This window comes from Squalius cephalus (genome assembly GCF_949319135.1).
Source record: "Squalius cephalus genome assembly, chromosome: 4".
Lineage (NCBI taxonomy): Eukaryota > Metazoa > Chordata > Actinopteri > Cypriniformes > Leuciscidae > Squalius > Squalius cephalus.
This window is the reverse complement of record NC_137125.1, coordinates 38,710,182-38,728,728: the sequence shown is the minus strand read 5'-3', so window position 1 is coordinate 38,728,728 and position 18,547 is coordinate 38,710,182. Positions and strand designations below refer to the sequence as shown.

The following is an 18,547-nucleotide window of genomic DNA, read 5'->3' as shown; positions in this document are numbered from 1 at the left end:
GATAAACTTCTGGACAGTGCTGGGTAGATTACTACAAATTATTTGGATGATTCCAAATTACAAGTAATCTAGGTTACTTATTTTAGGTAATGTATTCTGATTACTTTTAGATTACTTTTGACCTAACTCGTTTATAACATTGATTTGAATAGATAATCTTGTACCATATTGATACAAAAAGAGAAAGAAAATAGATTCCATTCTTCCATTCATATTCCAGTGCATTAAACATTACATGTGTGCAATTCCACAAACCTGGAAGACCTTCTTAAAATGTATAAGCAGTAGACTTTTATAGAAAGGAAAATTTAAAATATAACAAAGAAGTAGAATCAATTAATTGAATAATTTACTGCCATAGTGAGAATAACATGTAATCATGTTATCAATAAACTGTAGTCTGATTACAAGTATTTTAAAATGTAATATAATCTAATTACAAGTACTTCATTTTTCATTACGTAACCCATATCACATGTAATCAGTTACTACCCAGCACTGCTTCTGGAGAATGGGAGACTACAAAATACTAAACCTCACAAAATAACAATATTGACTGTGAATGTTTCCCTGTAATGAATATTTTTTTTTAAAATAAAAGATTGAACAGATCTAGCAAGCTTTACATAGTTTGAGCTTGAGAAGAGAGAAAATTTGGGATCTCTGGGATCTCTAAATGTATTTATAGGCTTAATATCTTGAGATCTCATTCCTGTTATAGACTATTAAATGGTATCAACTACTAATATTATTGTTGAATATATACTGACCAATATAATATGGATATGGTGTGTCTAATGTCACAATCAAATACTAACAAACTAAATGTATTTAATGTGAAGAATGTGGAGGCCCCATTGATTTTTGGCATTATACTATTTCTATATATTTTATTTTGGCACTATAATGTTCTCAAATGTATTCTTTGGAATGTTTAGCAAGACTATGAATGTCAGTATGTAATTATTGTAAAGGCTTTGTCATGTATGATTAAATGAAAAAATCGACTGAAGCTCGTTACCATGGCAGTATGATGCCTCAAAATTGTTACATGGCTATTAATGTGGATTTATATGGATATATCATCATTTGACGATATCATTGAAAATAAATTTGGAAACAACTTGCATAAGACACTTTCACGTCAGTTGTCTTTTCATTAGGAGTCCAGAAATGCTGATGCAGTTGCATCTGTTCACAGGCCGTCACATGGGAACGTTTGTCAGCATGTCCCCAATCTCACATGCAATTACCAATGGTCATCCCAGCCATGGTCATCCTTAAGCCTCACATACACAGTGAGCTGGATTAGTCAAAGTTAATATCAATAAGACGGAGTTGGTGGGGTGTGTCTGATCCCTGGCTGGTACAAAAGCCTCCTGAGGGTGCCCACCTCTTTCTTAGGTCCCAGTGTCGTGTGTCTGTGAGAAGCGAAACGCTCGCCTGCACAGCAGACCAGTTGGGCATCCTGCAGAGTAGCTCCAGTCCAGCTCTACACAATAATCCATTCTCAGTTTAGCGATGGGGAATTCAACGGGAAGCACCGTGGACGACCTGCAGGCCGTTGAAATGCATCTGTGGTATAAGAAGTTCATGACTGAGTGTCCATCTGGTCAGCTCACGCTGCATGAGTTCAAACAGTTCTTCGGGCTCAGAGGTCTGGATCCAGAGGCCAATGCCTACATCGAGCAGATGTTCCGCACGTTTGACATGAACAAGGTGAGTGAAAGACAAGAAAACAAGATATAAAGTAACAGAGTGGATAGTAAAATTGGCGACGGATGCCTTTGAAAACTTTCTGCTAATAGTTCTTTCGTAGACAGCTTCAGCACAGCTGCAGTATTTGAAGTATCTGTTTTTATTAAAAGGTTGGCTATAATATGCAGGTTTTGAGGCTCAGTTTCCACACAAATATTAAGCAGCACAACTGTTTTCGACATTGATAATAATGCAAAATGTTTCTTGAGCACCAAATCAGCATATTATGATTTCTGAAGGTTCATGTGATACTGAAGACTGGAGTAATGTTGCTGAAAATTCAGCTTTGCCATCAGGAATAAACTACATTTTAAAACATATTAACATAAAAAAAACTTTATATATTTATAATAATATATTTCACAATATTACTGTTCATTATATTTTTATTACCACATAAATGCATTCTTGGTGAGTATAAGAGACTTTTCAAAAACATAAAAAACCTTTTGAATGGTAGTGTGTGTGTATATGCATCCTTGGTGTGTGTGTATGTATATGCTTGTGTGTGTATATGCATCCTATATATATATATATATATATATAAAAAAAATCAATCACTGTCCAGAAAGTCAGCACACGTGAGTTTGCTATTTGTTGAGTCAGATCAGAGCAAAGCTCGGATCATAAACTGTGTTGTCTTGTCTGGATCTATATTTATAGCGCTATATTTGGCACCTCATGTCAGCTTTTCATATTAATACAATGAATAATGAGCTTATCTATGAGATTAACATTTGGATTTGAGATTGTATTATAGAATCCGATCCCATTCACGTGCCGTAACAACTAGTTTTCTCCAAGTCAAAACATGTTTTCATTGTTGGGTCCCAATTGGATTTTTGGCATTAAAACTGTTTTAAGCCTTATGATAGTATTGCTTTATCTTGATATGAGCATGTTATACAAGATTCCCAAGATACCAAGATACAGCTTAATTATAGGAATTTAATGAGTATGCCATTATATATGAGTTTGTCAATACGCATCAAGCTAAATCTCTGCCCTTCACTGTACGATTGTGCTTCCCTCGTCGCTCGGAGAGAAATCAATAATAGATCAAGCAAAAGACAAATTAAAAATTAAATCAACCACTTGGTGATGACAAAATAACCCCAAAAAACTTGAATTTTATCTTTATTCTCTATCATAAACTGTTAAAGTGTATGCTATTATGTTCGATAATGATCATTTGAATGAATTTCTAATTTTTTAAATATGAAATTATTTTTATCCAATTATCCATGATTACACATTTCATACTTGATTGTATAATTAATTGATTGTATAATTAAGTGACGCAAATTGCAGATAATTGAGTGCCTGCATTATAGTATCCTGATAATTATTTTATAACAGAAATCAAAGACTACAGAAATGTTATCTAGGAAATTAGAAACATTTGGTAACACTTAAAAATAAGGTCTCATTAATAGTTTATCTATTAACTGACATGAACTAACAATGAGCAATACATTTGTAACTGTATTTATTCATCTGTGTTAATGTTAGTTAAATAAAACCCAGTTGTTCATTGATTGTTCATGTTAATTCACAGTGCATGAACTAATGTTAACAAAATACAACATTAGATTTTAATAATGTATTAGTAAATGTTAAAATTAACATAAAGATTAATAAATGTTGTAGAAGTAGAGTTCATTCTTAGCTCATGTTATCTAAAGAAGTTAACTAATGAAACCTTATTGGCTTTTATAGACTACTAATGCCAGTTAAAGCATGTCTATTCAACAAGCAGAATAAAATATCTCCACATGAACAAACCTCAAGTCCTACATTGCCCGTGACCTTCTCCCTAACACTGCCCTAGACAGTTGTGCCACAAAGAGAGGTGACATTTTGAGGAAAGTGTGTTGACCTGAGGATTATGTCTGCGACAAGTGGCTGTGTCCGTCTCTCAGACGCAGACCTTGGAATTGGCAGTAATCCTCCAGAGGGCACCCTCATCATCCTAATCGTGATCCTCATCACCTCCATCATCTAAATACGTGCAAGCATACGAGAAGAGAACAAAGGGCATCCAGTTGCTTTAGGATTCATAAAAGATTAATGTGGGAACACATACCTAATATAAACATTTTATATTTGACTTTATAAAACATGGATAGATCCAGATGTGGATGCTGATTGGTGGATAGATCTCAAAAGTCTTCACTCTTCCCAGCCCACGGTTTCACAGACAAGGCTTAAGATAGTCTCAGACTAAAATGCATATCTGAGATATCTTAAAAAATGTCAATGCCATTGTTTTGTCTCAAGATGCACAACAGTAATGTTTTCTTTTCTAAGACACGTTTATAAAAGATAATTAAATACCCTAATTGAACTACGGCCTAATCCTGGCTTAATCTAAGCCGTCTGTGAAACCAGGCCTGAATGTACTTTATCAATTTCTTGCATAGCTATTTAACATAATCCTTGAATAAATCCATGAAGCAAACCAACCAGATCAGACATTATACATAGTATATTTAAAGAGTATTACGTCATTCACAACGTAGCATGCACTCAAAAATATTTAGGCCTATATTTAAGATGTATTTGAATTGCATTTCAAATTTCCATCCTTTGAATTACATTTTTAACATAAATGAATAAACTTAATGTAATGCATATTTGTCAGACATATATATATAAAACTGTTAAGATTTCTGCACTCAAAAAATCATGGCATAGTTTAACTATTTGCATAGATTTAAAAAAAATAATAATTTCAAAATGCATTTATTCAAATAGCTTAGAATCTGCATAAATCGGTTCTTTGTGAAAAAGAGCAAATGGTAAAATATGGCTAACTGTGGAACAAACTATATTCAAATTAGCAAATTAAGTTTATTAGTATGGTAAAATAGTGTAATCCAAATGGATGGAATTATCAACTGAGTGAGGTGTGGTCTCAACAGTGTTTAAAATGTTCTTAAACAGTTCATCTCTTTTGCAGGATGGTTATATAGACTTCATTGAGTACGTGGCTGCTCTCAGTCTTGTTATGAGAGGAAAGATGGAGCACAAACTGCGCTGGTATTTCAGACTTTATGATGTTGACGGCAACGGCTGCATTGACAGACACGAGCTCCTGAATATCATAAAGGTAGGAATGATAATATTAGTAAAACTGCACTAGACGGCTATGAAAATAAAAATAAAAGACAGTACTCTTCATAAAAATGGTTTCTTTTACGTTAGGCCATCCGCGCCATCAACGGAAGTGAGTCACAGGAAGTGAGCGCTGAGGACTTCACAAACCGAGTGTTTGATAGGATCGACGTCAACGGAGATGGTGAGTGCAATGAACTCTCACACTGAAATGATACGCTTCTGATATTAAAAGAGAAATTCAGTTGTTAAAAGGGCATGATTGTGAACTTTTCTCCATTCATCAGGGGAGCTTTCACTGGACGAGTTTGTAGCAGGGGCACGCAGTGATGAAGACTTTATGGAGGTGATGATGAAGAGTTTAGACCTCTCGCACATAGTGGCCATGATCCATAACCGGAGACACAGCGTATAAGAGACTGTCCATATATCCATGTCAAGTACAGTCTCTTGATCAGAAAACAAGAGCAACCTGCACTCATCAAACTTCACCTCCACTGTCTAATTCTAAAAACACAATCATTTCAAACAAAGACTGAGTTAAAGGGCCAAGAGATTAAATTGGTGTGGGACGTCCCACATCTAATATACTGACTGTTTCCCCAAAACAGCCTTCTTGCTAGAAAGTGGATTCATGGGAAAAGAATCAGTATGAAGTGTATTTGCATTTAGAGGGCTTTATTTTCTTATTACTTTATTATTAGCAAAAAAAGAGAAGACTTTATATATAGACATATAAATATTTGACATACATTTTATTCAAAAGTTTGTGGACGGTAAGATTTCGTGGGCCTGACGTCTTTGAAAGAAGTCTCTTATGCTCACTAAGGACACATTTATTTATTGTGGAAACTGATGAATAGTTTTCCCAATTGTTCTGGAAAAGTTCAAAAGAACAGCATTTATTAGAAACCAAAATCTTTTGCAACAATGTAAATGTCTTTGTCCTCATATTTGATCAACTTGGTGTCCTTGCTCAATAAAATTATACATTCCTGTAAAAGAAAATCTTACTGACCCCGATCTTTTGAACAAAAGTGTATGTCCACTTTAAAGTTTTTTTTTTTTTTTTTATGAATGTTCAAGGGAAGGTGTATATTTTTGGTATTGTAAAGGGTCACCGTTTTTAATAATTTTATCTTTTTTGCCATTTTTAAAGTATTTTAGAGCATTTTAAATGTGATTTAGTGTCTCAGTTAATAATAGGTCAAGAATAAATGACCTCATATTATTTGAATATTAAAACAAATTCAAGAAAACGGATGTTAAAATAGATCTAGATGAAGAATTACGCTGCGTGTCAAACTCTGTCATGTCAGGAATGTTTACTTTTTTAAAAGATACGTGCATACTATATATAAAGCTTGCATATTTTAGTGTTTGCAGTGTATAAGAATGGACATGGCTTTTTCTGCATTGGTATAGACATTATGAAGGTGCCTTCTGTTGTAGGACTACAGGACCTACCATAAGCTTGTTAATGTAGTGCTTGTGCTTCCATTTGTACATTAAAGACATAATAACTGAAACATGAGGTGTTCATTCAAGTTCATGCATGAATTAGTTAACTGCTGACACCAAAATGACCCTTTGCCCTTTGTGTCTCAAGCCCCCGTCTTCTATCCAGACTACGTCAGCTTGTGAAAACACATGAGTCACATTTGGAGCCTTTTTAACCGTGGACCCTCAGTTTCTATGACAACCGCAATCTATTACCATAGAGACCTCGTGAGTCAGATGCAGCATCAGCTACCTCTCTAAAGCTGAATTAGCAGACCACAATACTAAAAACCTACATTTCAATCAATCACTTACACTCCACTGCACCCACAGTTCTCCCAGATCCTTATTTGGTCGTCATTCTGGGTTGTTTGCCTACGTCAGAGAGGGTGATTGGTATTCATGCCAGCTTTGCCATCTTGTTGCAAAAGGATAAGGAGGTCAGTCCTCTGAGCTGAGCTACCCTTCTACAAAGGATCCAAATAACACAATTTGTAATACAGATGCATCGATCATTTAAACATGGTTGAAGGATTGTGTGCAACTGTGGTAGTACCATGAATCCTGGGAGAGATGTTATGCCAGGCTCCATGATGCAAAAACATCGCATGAACATCAGCAGATGGGAATAAAGCCTGATACATATAAATGAATTATTATTTGGTACAATCAATTAGAAGTAGAGCTTGTACCTGCCATTAGAGCACATAACACACATTATGTACCAAACCACCTTATCTTCCAGTAAAAATCTAAAAACATTAGCAATGACGCATTAAATTGATCAAATGTGACAATACAGACAGATTTGCTTTTAAAATAAATGTTTTTTTAACTGCAGAAATTACACAAGAATTAAATTTTAATACATTTTAAATGACAATATTATTGGTTATACTGTTTTTGATTTAAAAAAATGCAGCCTTGGTGAGCAAAACTTAAATAAAAAAAATGTTTTTAAAAAGTTACTGACCCAAACTTTTGAACGTTAGTGCATGAAAAGTAAATTGGACCCATTATTATAACAAAATATACAGTTTTTATTAGAACAATTTTAACTTGTGTCATATAATAACGCACCAAAACCATCAAATTTCCCTTGGAGGGATGAGTATTTTCTGGTTAGACTAATGAATGCAGGAAGTTCCCACAACATCATTTATTCATCCTGCAGTCCATTCAAGTAATCCCAAGTGAGTTTGCCTGATCAGATGCCAGCTTCATATCCACTGCAGCAGGCTCACAGGAAGTCATACAGATACCTCACCACATCGAAGCTTACCGTTCTAGGATGAAGAAAACGAAGAAAAACAAACAGCTAAAGGTTAGTAAACCAAATCAAAGACTCCATTTACACCTGGAATTACACCTGGAAATAAGATGGTCAGAAGAACCAAATACAAGTGCAGTTTTGTGAAGGATCAACATGTAGTAACACATTGACATAGACATCCTACACTCGAAATCTGATCACAGAGGCGGGATGTTACAATCCAAGGTCAAAAAGTCTATTCATCTCACACTCACACACCTGGAGATTGCAAGAATGAAGTCCAGAGAAACGGCACATTTGTATTTGGGTGAGTCCAGCTGGTCATCATGCCCCACCTGAGAGAGAAGCTGCAGAGTAACTAGAGAAGAAATCTGTAAAACAGAAAGCAAACGACTGTATTTCTATATAGTATCATGACTTTATATATGATCTTTGAATGATAATGTTTATTTAACAAAATGTCATAATGTTTGACTGAAGTTCAAGTTCAGGTTATTCAGCTTTCTGAGCCGCCAAAAACCTTGAAGATCAATTTGTGTCCCATATGAAAATTATTATTATTATTAGAATAATTAGAATCAAGTTAACCTTGAAAAACAGACATACACAAGCACTTAGAAAGAGCAATATCTAACCTATGAATGATTTTACAACACAAAAGAAAGAAATACAGAAAATTCTCAAGATTTTACTGAGGCCTGGAAATCACAATTTTAAAATGGATAAACCTGATATTTGTCATGACTGTAGGAGCCCTACATACAGCCATGCTGTTCATCTATAAGAGCAAACTAATAACATAGTTTTGAGAAAATAAATGCTTTATGAAAATAAAGAAAGATGAAACACTGCCTCCCAGTGTCCAACATGATTCCAAGACTTGCTTTTGCTGCCACATTGCATATAAGACAATATATCTTATCATCTTGCCTGAGCTAATTGACATGAATGGCATAGCTTGTTATTATCCGAAACACAATTATTTGCCAAACCTTATGATTTGCTCAAATGAAATTACCTGTGAGAAGACACTGGCTGTAGGTGCAACTCTGCTATCAACCACACTGTAGAATATGGCCAACAGTCTGTCAAGAGGAAAAGGCTTCGGTCCCAACAGATGGTTACTTGTCTGTAGCAAAAAGACAAAATCAGAGAGAAAAAAGACAGATGACATTAATAAACCTGCAGAAAGAATAGTCATGAACAATAAACAACAGGAGAAACACCTCACCTTCTCATGTTTCTTCAAGAAATTAGTCTTTCTTATTTTCCCGTGACTCTAAAGGAAGGGGAAAAAAGGTTTTCTTAGGTGATCAGATGATTTATGAATGTGCAATCATGATTCAGTAAGATCTCTTTTGGACTGAAAAGTCATGTTTAGATGATAAAGAGGGGATCAGAAAGCTGTAATAAACCTTGAGGAAGAAGCGTCTATCTGTGCGGGCAGGGTTGAAGGATGCCAGGTACGCAGCAATCAGCAGGAACTTGGAGTAATACGGCAGCTCTATGTGAGCGTGTGCTGATAAACCTACAGGAGGAGAAAGAGACTTCTCATTGGCTGATATCAGCAAAGGGTATTGATTTCCATTGGTCAAAAGGATACAGATTAATAAATCAAGAGCAGCAGTCTCAAATTCCATTTGCTATTAACAAAAATAGTTTATAAATTAAGAAATGAGTACTTAATATAGATTTACAAAATGAATGTAATGTTTTTGAACACTTAATTTCATGTTATTTAGAATTGAATGAAAACGTATTAAAGGCATAATATGCAATTTTAGCCACTGGAGGTCGCTTATTCAAAACAAAGGCGTAGCTTGATGACGCCGTGATTTCGCGGAATCATGGGAGTTGTTGTCTTTACCTCTACAGCCGGTGGAAGAGAATCCGACGGGACTCGGGTAGAAATCATGTTCATGGATGAGCTAATGTATTAATGATTTATTAACTCTACTGTAGTAGGAAGCAGGGTCGGGCTGAAAGCCGCTGGAGCGGAACGAGGCCACTGGAGCTTTTGCTAACGAGAGACAAGCACGACACACGACTCGAGAGCAGCGGAGCTTTTATTATGCCACAGACGACCGCTTCTTCCGGTAATGCGTATGTGGGTTAGCGCAGCGCTGGAAGTTAGAATGCTACTCTGTGCGACTATGTTGAGCTATATAACAATGATTCGTTTTCTGTCAATGAATGTATCTAAACAGTTGCTCACCTGTCTAATAAAACACACAATATATTAAAGCGTCTTTGGTGTTTCCATGGTTTCTGCTTAAATAAAACCAGAAATCGAGGGTAACGCAGGTATGATGTCATTGATAGGCGACGCATGGACACAGTCCGTGTCCTGGTTAAAATTGCTTATTTCTCTGGATTTAAACATTTGGGATAATGCAAGTACACAAGTCAACAAAATATATAATATTGTTCTAGTGGTTTACTGGATATTTTAATACAAAATCTTACGTATTGTGCCTTTAATAGTTAAAATTTGTATTAAATGCAATTAGCTGAACTTTAGAGTAGGACTTCAAGGGATAGTTCACCCAAAAATGAAAATTCTGTCATCATTTACTCACCCTCAAGTTGTTTCAAACCTGTAAGAATTTCTTTTTTCTGCTGAACACAAAAGAAAATATTTTGAAAAATGTCTGTAACCAAACAGTTGATGGACCCCATTGACTTCCATAGTATTTTTTTTTTCCTACTATGGAAGTCAATGGGGTCCATCAACTGTTTGGTTACAGACATTTTTCAAAATATCTTCTTTTGTGTTCAGCAGAAAAAAGAAATTCTTACAGGTTTGAAACAACTTGAGGGTGAGTAAATGATGACAGAATTTTCATTTTTGGGTGAACTATCCCTTTAAGTACATCTTTATATGTAATTTCATAATTACTTCTATTGTCTTTGAAATATGGTTACTGCCAAATGTACTGACTAAAATAAACTTTAATGTCATTTCTATTGAAACTTAACTTTGAATGTAATAAAGATCACCAAACCCACCACTACCAAAATCATTGTGAAATGACTCATCAGGGCAGCCCATCAGCTAATGTGCTGTCAGAGGGAAGATATAAGTAAAAATCTTGGCACTCTATCCGATTTTTTTGCAGCTCTGTGCAACGCCAGCAGATGGTCTGAGAGGGCATGACTGTCTGAACATGTAGAGTGTGTGTGTGTGTCTGTCTGTGTACCTCTGAGCGTCGTGGCCTCCTTCTCGTCCATCTGCTGCTGCTCCCACTGCATGCTGAATGCAGTAAAGCCGAACACACAAACAGTCAGTGACTGATGACACACAGCTCAAGCACAATCTCAACTGTGAGCACTCTTTAGAAATCACACAGCACTAACAGACCTGGACACCTCTCGGAGGTAAACCGTCTGCATGGCTCTGTGCAGATGGGGCTCAATGTTTTTCCATAACTTGTGAATATCACTCTCTTTGGCTGAAGGAAACAAAAAAGATGATTTCAAACTCTGTATACTGACACTAAAAGAAGTTTAAAATTTAAAGGGGCAGGTTAACCAAAATTTAAATTGAATAGTCAATTATTTCAGTTAATATCAACTTTTTGGTGTGTCCATCACACATAGTGGCATTTGGCTTCAGAAGGGGCTACTTTATTGGTGCCTTTTTCTCATTTTTGAAGTTTAACAGGCCCAGCCCCCATGCACTTTCACTATATAGAAATGAGCAGCTTTTTTAGACAACTTTTTGTTCAATAGTAAAGTAAAAATATGTGTTTAAATGGAAAAATGTAATATTTCAGCTTTACCTTCTCCTTTCTCCAGGGGTTCACAAAACTTCGAAAAATTCAGGACAGCCTGTTTAAATACAAATTATAGTAAGTATATTAAGCAATTTATCACTACTTAGTTTCTTCTGTCTTTGTGAAGTGGGTGAAAGATGCAAAAACACTTTTTACCGGTTTATGAGCACCTGCTACATCATAAAAACTGCTACAAAATAACTGCTCCTTTTATTGACTCAATTTAAAGGATGTGTGATCTCACCAGGTGCCTGAGCTCCCTTAGATCCCTGCACACTGAGAAGAAGACCCCCAGCAGGATGTTTATGTAGGAAGCGTAGAGTTCAGGTGTGTAGGATGGGTGATGATCCCGAGACAGAATCTGAACAAGCTCCGCTGAGGGACCAGACAAGCAGGTTTTTAGAAACGTTTCATCCATCCAATATGAAGTATGTCATCGACCTTGTTTGCTAGGGATGCATCGAATGTTCGGCAAACGAAATTATTCGGCCAAAAATAGCAAAAAAAGCACTTAAATTTGACCTAACAATGACGTTTTTGACGCGATCAAATAGCAACCAGCGTGTGTGAGAGGCGCACATGCTCTAAATGCAGTAAACATGTCACAGTGTGGAAGCATTTTAAAGTGTCCGAGAATGACGTAAAAATGGCCATTTGCAGACACTTTTGTGCTGAATTGTCTAAGCACACTCAAACGCAAGCAAGCACACCCTCAGTTACTGTAATAATATATTGGCGAAACAGATTTGGCAAATGCTCCAGTGCATATTTGTGTTTGCGCTCTGTCAAAAAACGTGTTTTTGCAACGGTGAGCAGTGTGGCCAATCACAAACGTAATTGTTGATCTCTTGAATGCAATGGTGTTTAAGTTAGTTAAATCCACTCACAGCTTAAAACGCCAGTTTTTATTCAGTGCTGAGTTATGCAGGCGCGCAAAACCTCTCATTAACAAAGTGTAGACACGATGTAAGCAAGAGATTTATTGTGCATTGTTGGCAGCTTCATTGAACTTTGTGAAATTGCGGTCTTTGCTTTCGAGGCTACTACAGCCTATATAATCCATTGAGTAAAACTATTGTTTTTCATGCTGCCAACTGCATGCTGCAAAGTTTCGGAAGTGACTATGATCTACATAAATGCTGGATTCACTCTGCACGGGACAGAAATATGACACGTTAAAATAGTAATGCATTAAAGCATTGTAAAGGCAGACTAATAGATTTAAAGAAAAATTATATTTTTGAAATTCTAAATATTCTTAAATGTCTCACTGTACACTGCTATGGTGGAGCCGTTGCTTAGCCTACATCTGCACTTAATAGAGCACCCTCAGTGATTCAGAAGCACCCTCAGTGATTTGATTGTGGAACCGGGCCTGTTGGCATAATAGGCAAGGGGGGCTCAAAGATGGCCAATTTTTTTTTTACTAATTTGTTTAAAGTATATTGTGCTTTGTTGGTATAATTTCTGCTGGAAGGTTAAAAAAATATTTTTTTTATTTTATTTGTAATTGATTTTTCTTTGAAAAGCAAGACAAAATAGTAAAAAGCATTTTATTTAATATATGCAATGGTGAAAAAAATTGGCAAAATAAATGGGGGAAAATTTGCAACTTGTGTTCGGTATTGTGTTTCCTCATATTCAGAATTTTCATTTCGCTTCATCCCTACTGTTTGCACATCATCTCAGGTGAAAGTCTCAGATTTTGTGAATGTGTGATTGAAGCCTAAAAAAAGCCCATAACATGCACTTGTCAATTTTAATCTCATCACAATTGTGACGTTTCAAGCGAAATAATCGTAGTTATATAAACCCTGGGGCCATTGACAAATCTGATCTTCATTCATATTTACATGAACAAGCTGGAGAGTTCGTTATTACATAATCATCTGTCATTTGCTTCCTGTTCCCTCTTACCTTTACTGTAGTCTGGAAAATGAAAGAGCAAAGGTTCAAAGCAGCCAGTGTTGGGCCGAAACTTTTCCCACACAATTTCGCTGAGCAAGATAACAGTCACATTATCATGTACCTGCCACAAAGAGAAAAAAGGATGAATAGCCAGACTGCACAAAGAAGTCAGATGAAGAAATATGACAAAAAAATAACACCTGTAATATAAAAAAGCAAAAACACAACTCAACCTCTTATAACACATAAACCTCTATATAAAAGGCAGAGTTTGTAACTCTATTCTTACTAATGTAATAAACATTATTAAAATTGAGTGTATACCAGTTCCTGTAGGCGCAGAAGAGCAGGAAGCAGGCTGAAATCCATATCTCTCATGCGTTCGGCTCTGTCCAGAATCTACAGGGATATTATATAACCTTGAAGCAACATGTCATGGCTACACATCAATGCACATCTTAAATAATAACTTCACCAACCTAAAAACAATGTGTTTATAGAGCATTTCATTAAAATATTAACTCTAAACAGACAAATTTCCAAACATAAACAAAAGCAATATACATTATGATGACAAATGAAATGAAAACTCACTATATAGCGTGTCTGTGTAGCAGGCGTGCTGGAGCTCATCTGTTTGTACAGTCGCACAAAATCTGACAAAGACGGGCAACGAGGGAGCAATGCTGCAGAATCTGGCCCGAAAAAGGCAGACAACACCTGGTGAAACAGCAGTCCACCGGACACACACTCTACACAGTCCACTGAAGCATGGGGGAGCTGCACAAAAAACACACGCTCAATGTCATTCACTTATTTCTCATTACGTAAACACTTTTACTCAACTTGCAATACACTTAATATAGGAATAATTCTTAACCTGAATTCAAGCTGGAACCTTCAGTTAACAAACCCAGATTTTCAATCACTTCCAAAGGCTGCATTGCAATACACTACACGACTTTTCAAATCTGAATAAACCTTTCCAAATTATCCATTTTTACCATCTTACCTCCAGATCTTTCATGATGGTGAGCACCACATGACTCTTTCCTGTTGCTCTGTGGCCATAGATGAAGATTGAAGGATAACTGTATTGATCTGGCTGTTAAGAGGGAGAGTAACAACAGCTCACATTAACTCTGTATGGAAAACTGAAGTAAAATGATCCAAAAAACAGTAATATTGTGAAATATTTTTTACAATTTAAAATAACTGTCTACAATATGAATATATTTTAAAATGTAATTTATTCCTGTGATGGCAAAGCTGAATTTTCAGCATCATTGCTCCAGTCTTCAGTGTCACATGATCCTTCAGAAATCATTCTAACTAGTGCAAAAAATGCCCGTGCAAAATCAGTTTTTGTGTGTGTTTTTAGTAATTGTTGGTTTGGTGTGTTTGAGTGCTCATTGTTACAATTACACAGCAAAAGTTCAGTGACATTTTTTTTTGTGCATGGTAGAAAGCACACAGTGAACTCTGAGAAAACGCTGCGCTTGAGTAAACAGTTTGTGTATAGGCCACTACAAATGATGCCCGTGAAAGAGACTGTAAACGCATTGAATAGGATATGTTTAGTTGGTGAATAGCATAGGCTACTATTACACAGTAGCGATAACGTTAAGCGCACCAGAATGAAATATAATATTCAGAAGTAAACAGCATAGCTGACTTACAGATTCAGTTAACATCCACAAATGAATAAGCGTGTCGATTCAGGGAGCAGTGCAAAATGCCCGTGCAAAATCAGTTTTTGTGTGTGTTTTTAGTAATTGTTGGTTTCTTGGTAAAGAAAACACATTTTTACTCAAATTAATCAAAATGGATTTATCACGTTTTGGATCCAAACTATAATATTCAGAAGTAAACAGTGTAGCTGACAGATTGTCAGAATGTTTATTTTTAAACCACAACCTTCTTGGGGCTTCTTTGACCGATACAACTCTCTAGTGTCAGAATGTTTATTTTTAAACCACAACCTTATAAAAATGATATATTTAACGATATCTTTATCATTTCTCATCCAAACAACGTCAAACTTGGCACTGCACTTACTCGTGACCGTAGCGAGACACCTGTCAAGTTTGAAATCAACAAATGATGCCCGTGAAAGAGACTGTGAACGCATTGAATAGGATATGTTTAGTTGGTGAATAGCATAGGCTACTATTACACAGTAGCAATAACATTAAGCGCACCAGAATGAAATATAATATTCAGAAACAGCATAGCTGACATATAGATTCAGTTAACATCCAACATCCACAAATGAATAAGCGTGTTGATTCAGGGAGCAGTGCAAAGTGCCCGTGCAAAATCAGTTTTTGTGTGTGTTTTTAGTAATTGTTGGTTTCTTGGTAAAGAAAACACATTTTTACTCCAATTAATCAAAATGGATTTATCACGTTTTGGAACCAAACTATAATATTCAGAAGTAAACAGTGTAGCTGACAGATTGTCAGAATGTTTATTTTTAAACCACAACCTTCTTGGGGCTTCTTTGACCGATACAACTCTCTAGTGTCAGAATGTTTATTTTTAAACCACAACCTTATACAAATGATATATTTAACGATATCTTTAGCATTTCTCATCCAAACAACGTCAAACTTGGCACTGCACTTACTCGTGACCGTAGCGAGACACCTGTCAAGTTTGAAATCCATCGGACTAACGGTTCGAGAGATATGTGGTTAACAGACACACAGACAGACAGACAGACAGACACACACACACACACACACACAGACAGACAGACGTTTCTGTAATTTATAGAGAGATATGCTGATTTGCAGCTCAATAACATGTCTTATTTTTATAAATTTTAAAAACAGTACTATTTTTTTCCAGGATTCTTTGATGAATAAAAAGTTCAAAAGAACAGCATTGATCTGAAATAAAAATGTCTTTACTGTCACTTATGATCAATTTAATGAATCCTTGCTGAATAAAAGTATTAATTTCTTTAATTTATTTCCTCCAAAATGTTAAATTCTTAGTGACCCCAAACTGAATAGCAGTGCATAATGTTACAAAAGCTTTCAATTTCAGATAAATGCTGTTCTTTTAAACTTTCTATTCATCAAAGAACTGTTTTCAACATTGATAATAATCAAAAATGTTTCTTGAGCAGCAAATATAAAAAATAGCCATGTAAAAACAGCTTTACACAATAATAATATAACATATTATATTATAATATAATATAGGCATTTCACTTTTTATTGAGAACATTGTAACGAAGCAGTCTCAAAACGGAAGAAATAAACAAGAGAGAAAAAAGGTATGTAAATATATATTAAGGGTTTAAGAATAGATCGCAATAGATCAGACTTGCATATTTCAGTTTTTAAAGCCTTTTTGTTACATGGGATAGAAACCGTACCAAAGCAATGAATAGAACAGAATCCATATAGTAACCGAACCCAGACTCAATCCAGATAGGAACTGAACCCAGTCTCAATCCAGAAAGGATCTAAAACCTAAATCCGGACTGAATGTAGACAAGACCTTAATCCAGACTCAATCCAATCTAGGCCTGAATCCAAACTGAATCCAGATAAAACCTAAATCTAGATTCAATCCATATATCGGACCAGAATTCAGCATCAGAACTGAATCCAGAATAAATACAGGGTGAACCTACTCCAGTTTGAATCCATAAAGTACTGAATAGTTTAAAAAAAAAAGTGATATATAATAAAGGCATTTCACTTTTTTATTGAGAACATTGTATAAACGAAGCAGTCTCAAAACGGAAGAAATAAACAAGAGAGAAAAAAGGTATGTAAATATATATTAAGGGTTTAAGAATAGATCGCAATAGATCAGAATTGCATATTTCAATTGTTTTTAAAGCCTTTTTGTTACATGGGATAGAAACCGTACCAAAGCAATGCATAGAAAAGAGATTTCTGACTTGCAATTTGAAAATTTACATATATGTATATAAAATTAACAAAAAAGCAGATTCAGCATGTTTTGTTTTTCTGTAAATGCTCTTTTGTCCAATTAACAAATTTAATTCAAACATTTTCCCAAAGACAAATCTTTGTCAATGGTCTCAATAACTACCCCAACTGGAAAAATCTTTCCACAATAATTCGAAATATTGGCAAAGCCAAAAAGAAATGCACTATAGTCTCTGTGTGCTTTTTCAAAAAGAGCAGTTTGTATCAATCTCTTGTACAGGTATCTCACTCACCTGTCCCATGAGTGACAGCAGTGCCGTCACCTGTGTCTCCCTGCACGGCAGTCTGTCAGCCAGAGAGCGCAGTGTGTCCTCAGGGTAACCAGCACACTGCAGCGTCACAGACATCCTCTGGTTATATAATAAAACACCTGTATTAGTAATGTTAGACATATGCGGTAGTGTTTCGTATTATAGACAACTGTGTTTTCGTGCAAAAACAGTAACATTAACGTAAAGGCGCAGACTGCAGGGGTCTTTAAACTTGACCCTAACGGCGAAAAACACTGAAAAGGACAGAGACTCGACGCACAGCCGTTCAGCTGATGCATACATATAAACCAATTATAACGAAAACTCCAAGAACACATTCTGTGTGATAACATGTACACGTGTTCAAAGTAGCAAAGCGTAAAAATACGACACTTTCCAAAAGAAACTAGTCAAAACAAGCTAAATAAATACCTATTACTGGCGCAGATGTTTTAATGAGAGAGTTTTCGAGACACAGAAGTCCTTTGATGCAAGATAAACTTCACATCAGTTTCCCCGCGCGCTTCACTAGTCGACGTCAAGAGTGTGCGTCACTTCCGGAACGGGTGTGGGATTTGTAGTTCTTAGCGTTTTAAATCCTAACGCTCTTGAATTAATTTTTTTTAAACGTTTAAAATCGAGAATCTATATACTCATCAGCGTCAAAGTAAAAAAAAATAGCGTAGACATAATTTTTGGAGAATTTATCGCCAGCTTCTCTTCTCTCTATCTGCTATGCGGACGGGAGAGTGACAGACAGACGCAGACTCTATTGGAATATTCGGGTGTGCCAGAGGAAATCTGCGCTGTTCGCTCGAGCCATCTCCATCATCCCAGCGAGCGCGTCTCATTGAGATCTACACGCTCGGCATGAATCTCATCCCAGCGTTTATTCACTCACGCGACATCACTGTGGTCAGCTGTAATGTGTTTTATTGCTTTGAGATGTGCGCTCAGGATTAAATCGGATGGAGCAGTGGTACGCCGTTA

At 36.0% G+C, this 18,547-nt stretch overlaps 2 protein-coding genes across 2 annotated transcripts; one reads left to right on the top strand and one right to left on the bottom strand.

Moving 5' to 3' along the window:
• The first annotated feature begins 1,350 nt into the window (after window positions 1–1,350).
• On the top strand, window positions 1,351–6,408 carry guca1aa (guanylate cyclase activator 1Aa). The gene is made up of 4 exons (XM_079870237.1): window positions 1,351–1,719; window positions 4,721–4,870; window positions 4,966–5,059; window positions 5,163–6,408. Exons 1-4 carry the CDS (start codon window positions 1,522–1,524, stop codon window positions 5,288–5,290), a joined length of 570 nt encoding a protein of 189 aa, XP_079726363.1. The 5' UTR covers window positions 1,351–1,521; the 3' UTR covers window positions 5,291–6,408.
• A 933-nt stretch (window positions 6,409–7,341) lies between these two features.
• orc5 (origin recognition complex, subunit 5) lies at window positions 7,342–18,257 on the bottom strand. Its single transcript, XM_079870228.1, has 15 exons — window positions 17,990–18,257; window positions 17,540–17,656; window positions 14,345–14,437; window positions 13,927–14,112; window positions 13,657–13,731; window positions 13,342–13,453; window positions 11,669–11,799; window positions 11,431–11,479; window positions 11,010–11,100; window positions 10,849–10,901; window positions 9,064–9,176; window positions 8,880–8,927; window positions 8,667–8,777; window positions 7,907–8,019; window positions 7,342–7,661 (listed from the first exon to the last, which is right to left on the bottom strand). Exons 2-15 carry the CDS (start codon window positions 17,651–17,653, stop codon window positions 7,616–7,618), a joined length of 1,335 nt encoding a protein of 444 aa, XP_079726354.1. The 5' UTR covers window positions 17,654–17,656; window positions 17,990–18,257; the 3' UTR covers window positions 7,342–7,615.
• Window positions 18,258–18,547: the final 290 nt, after the last annotated feature.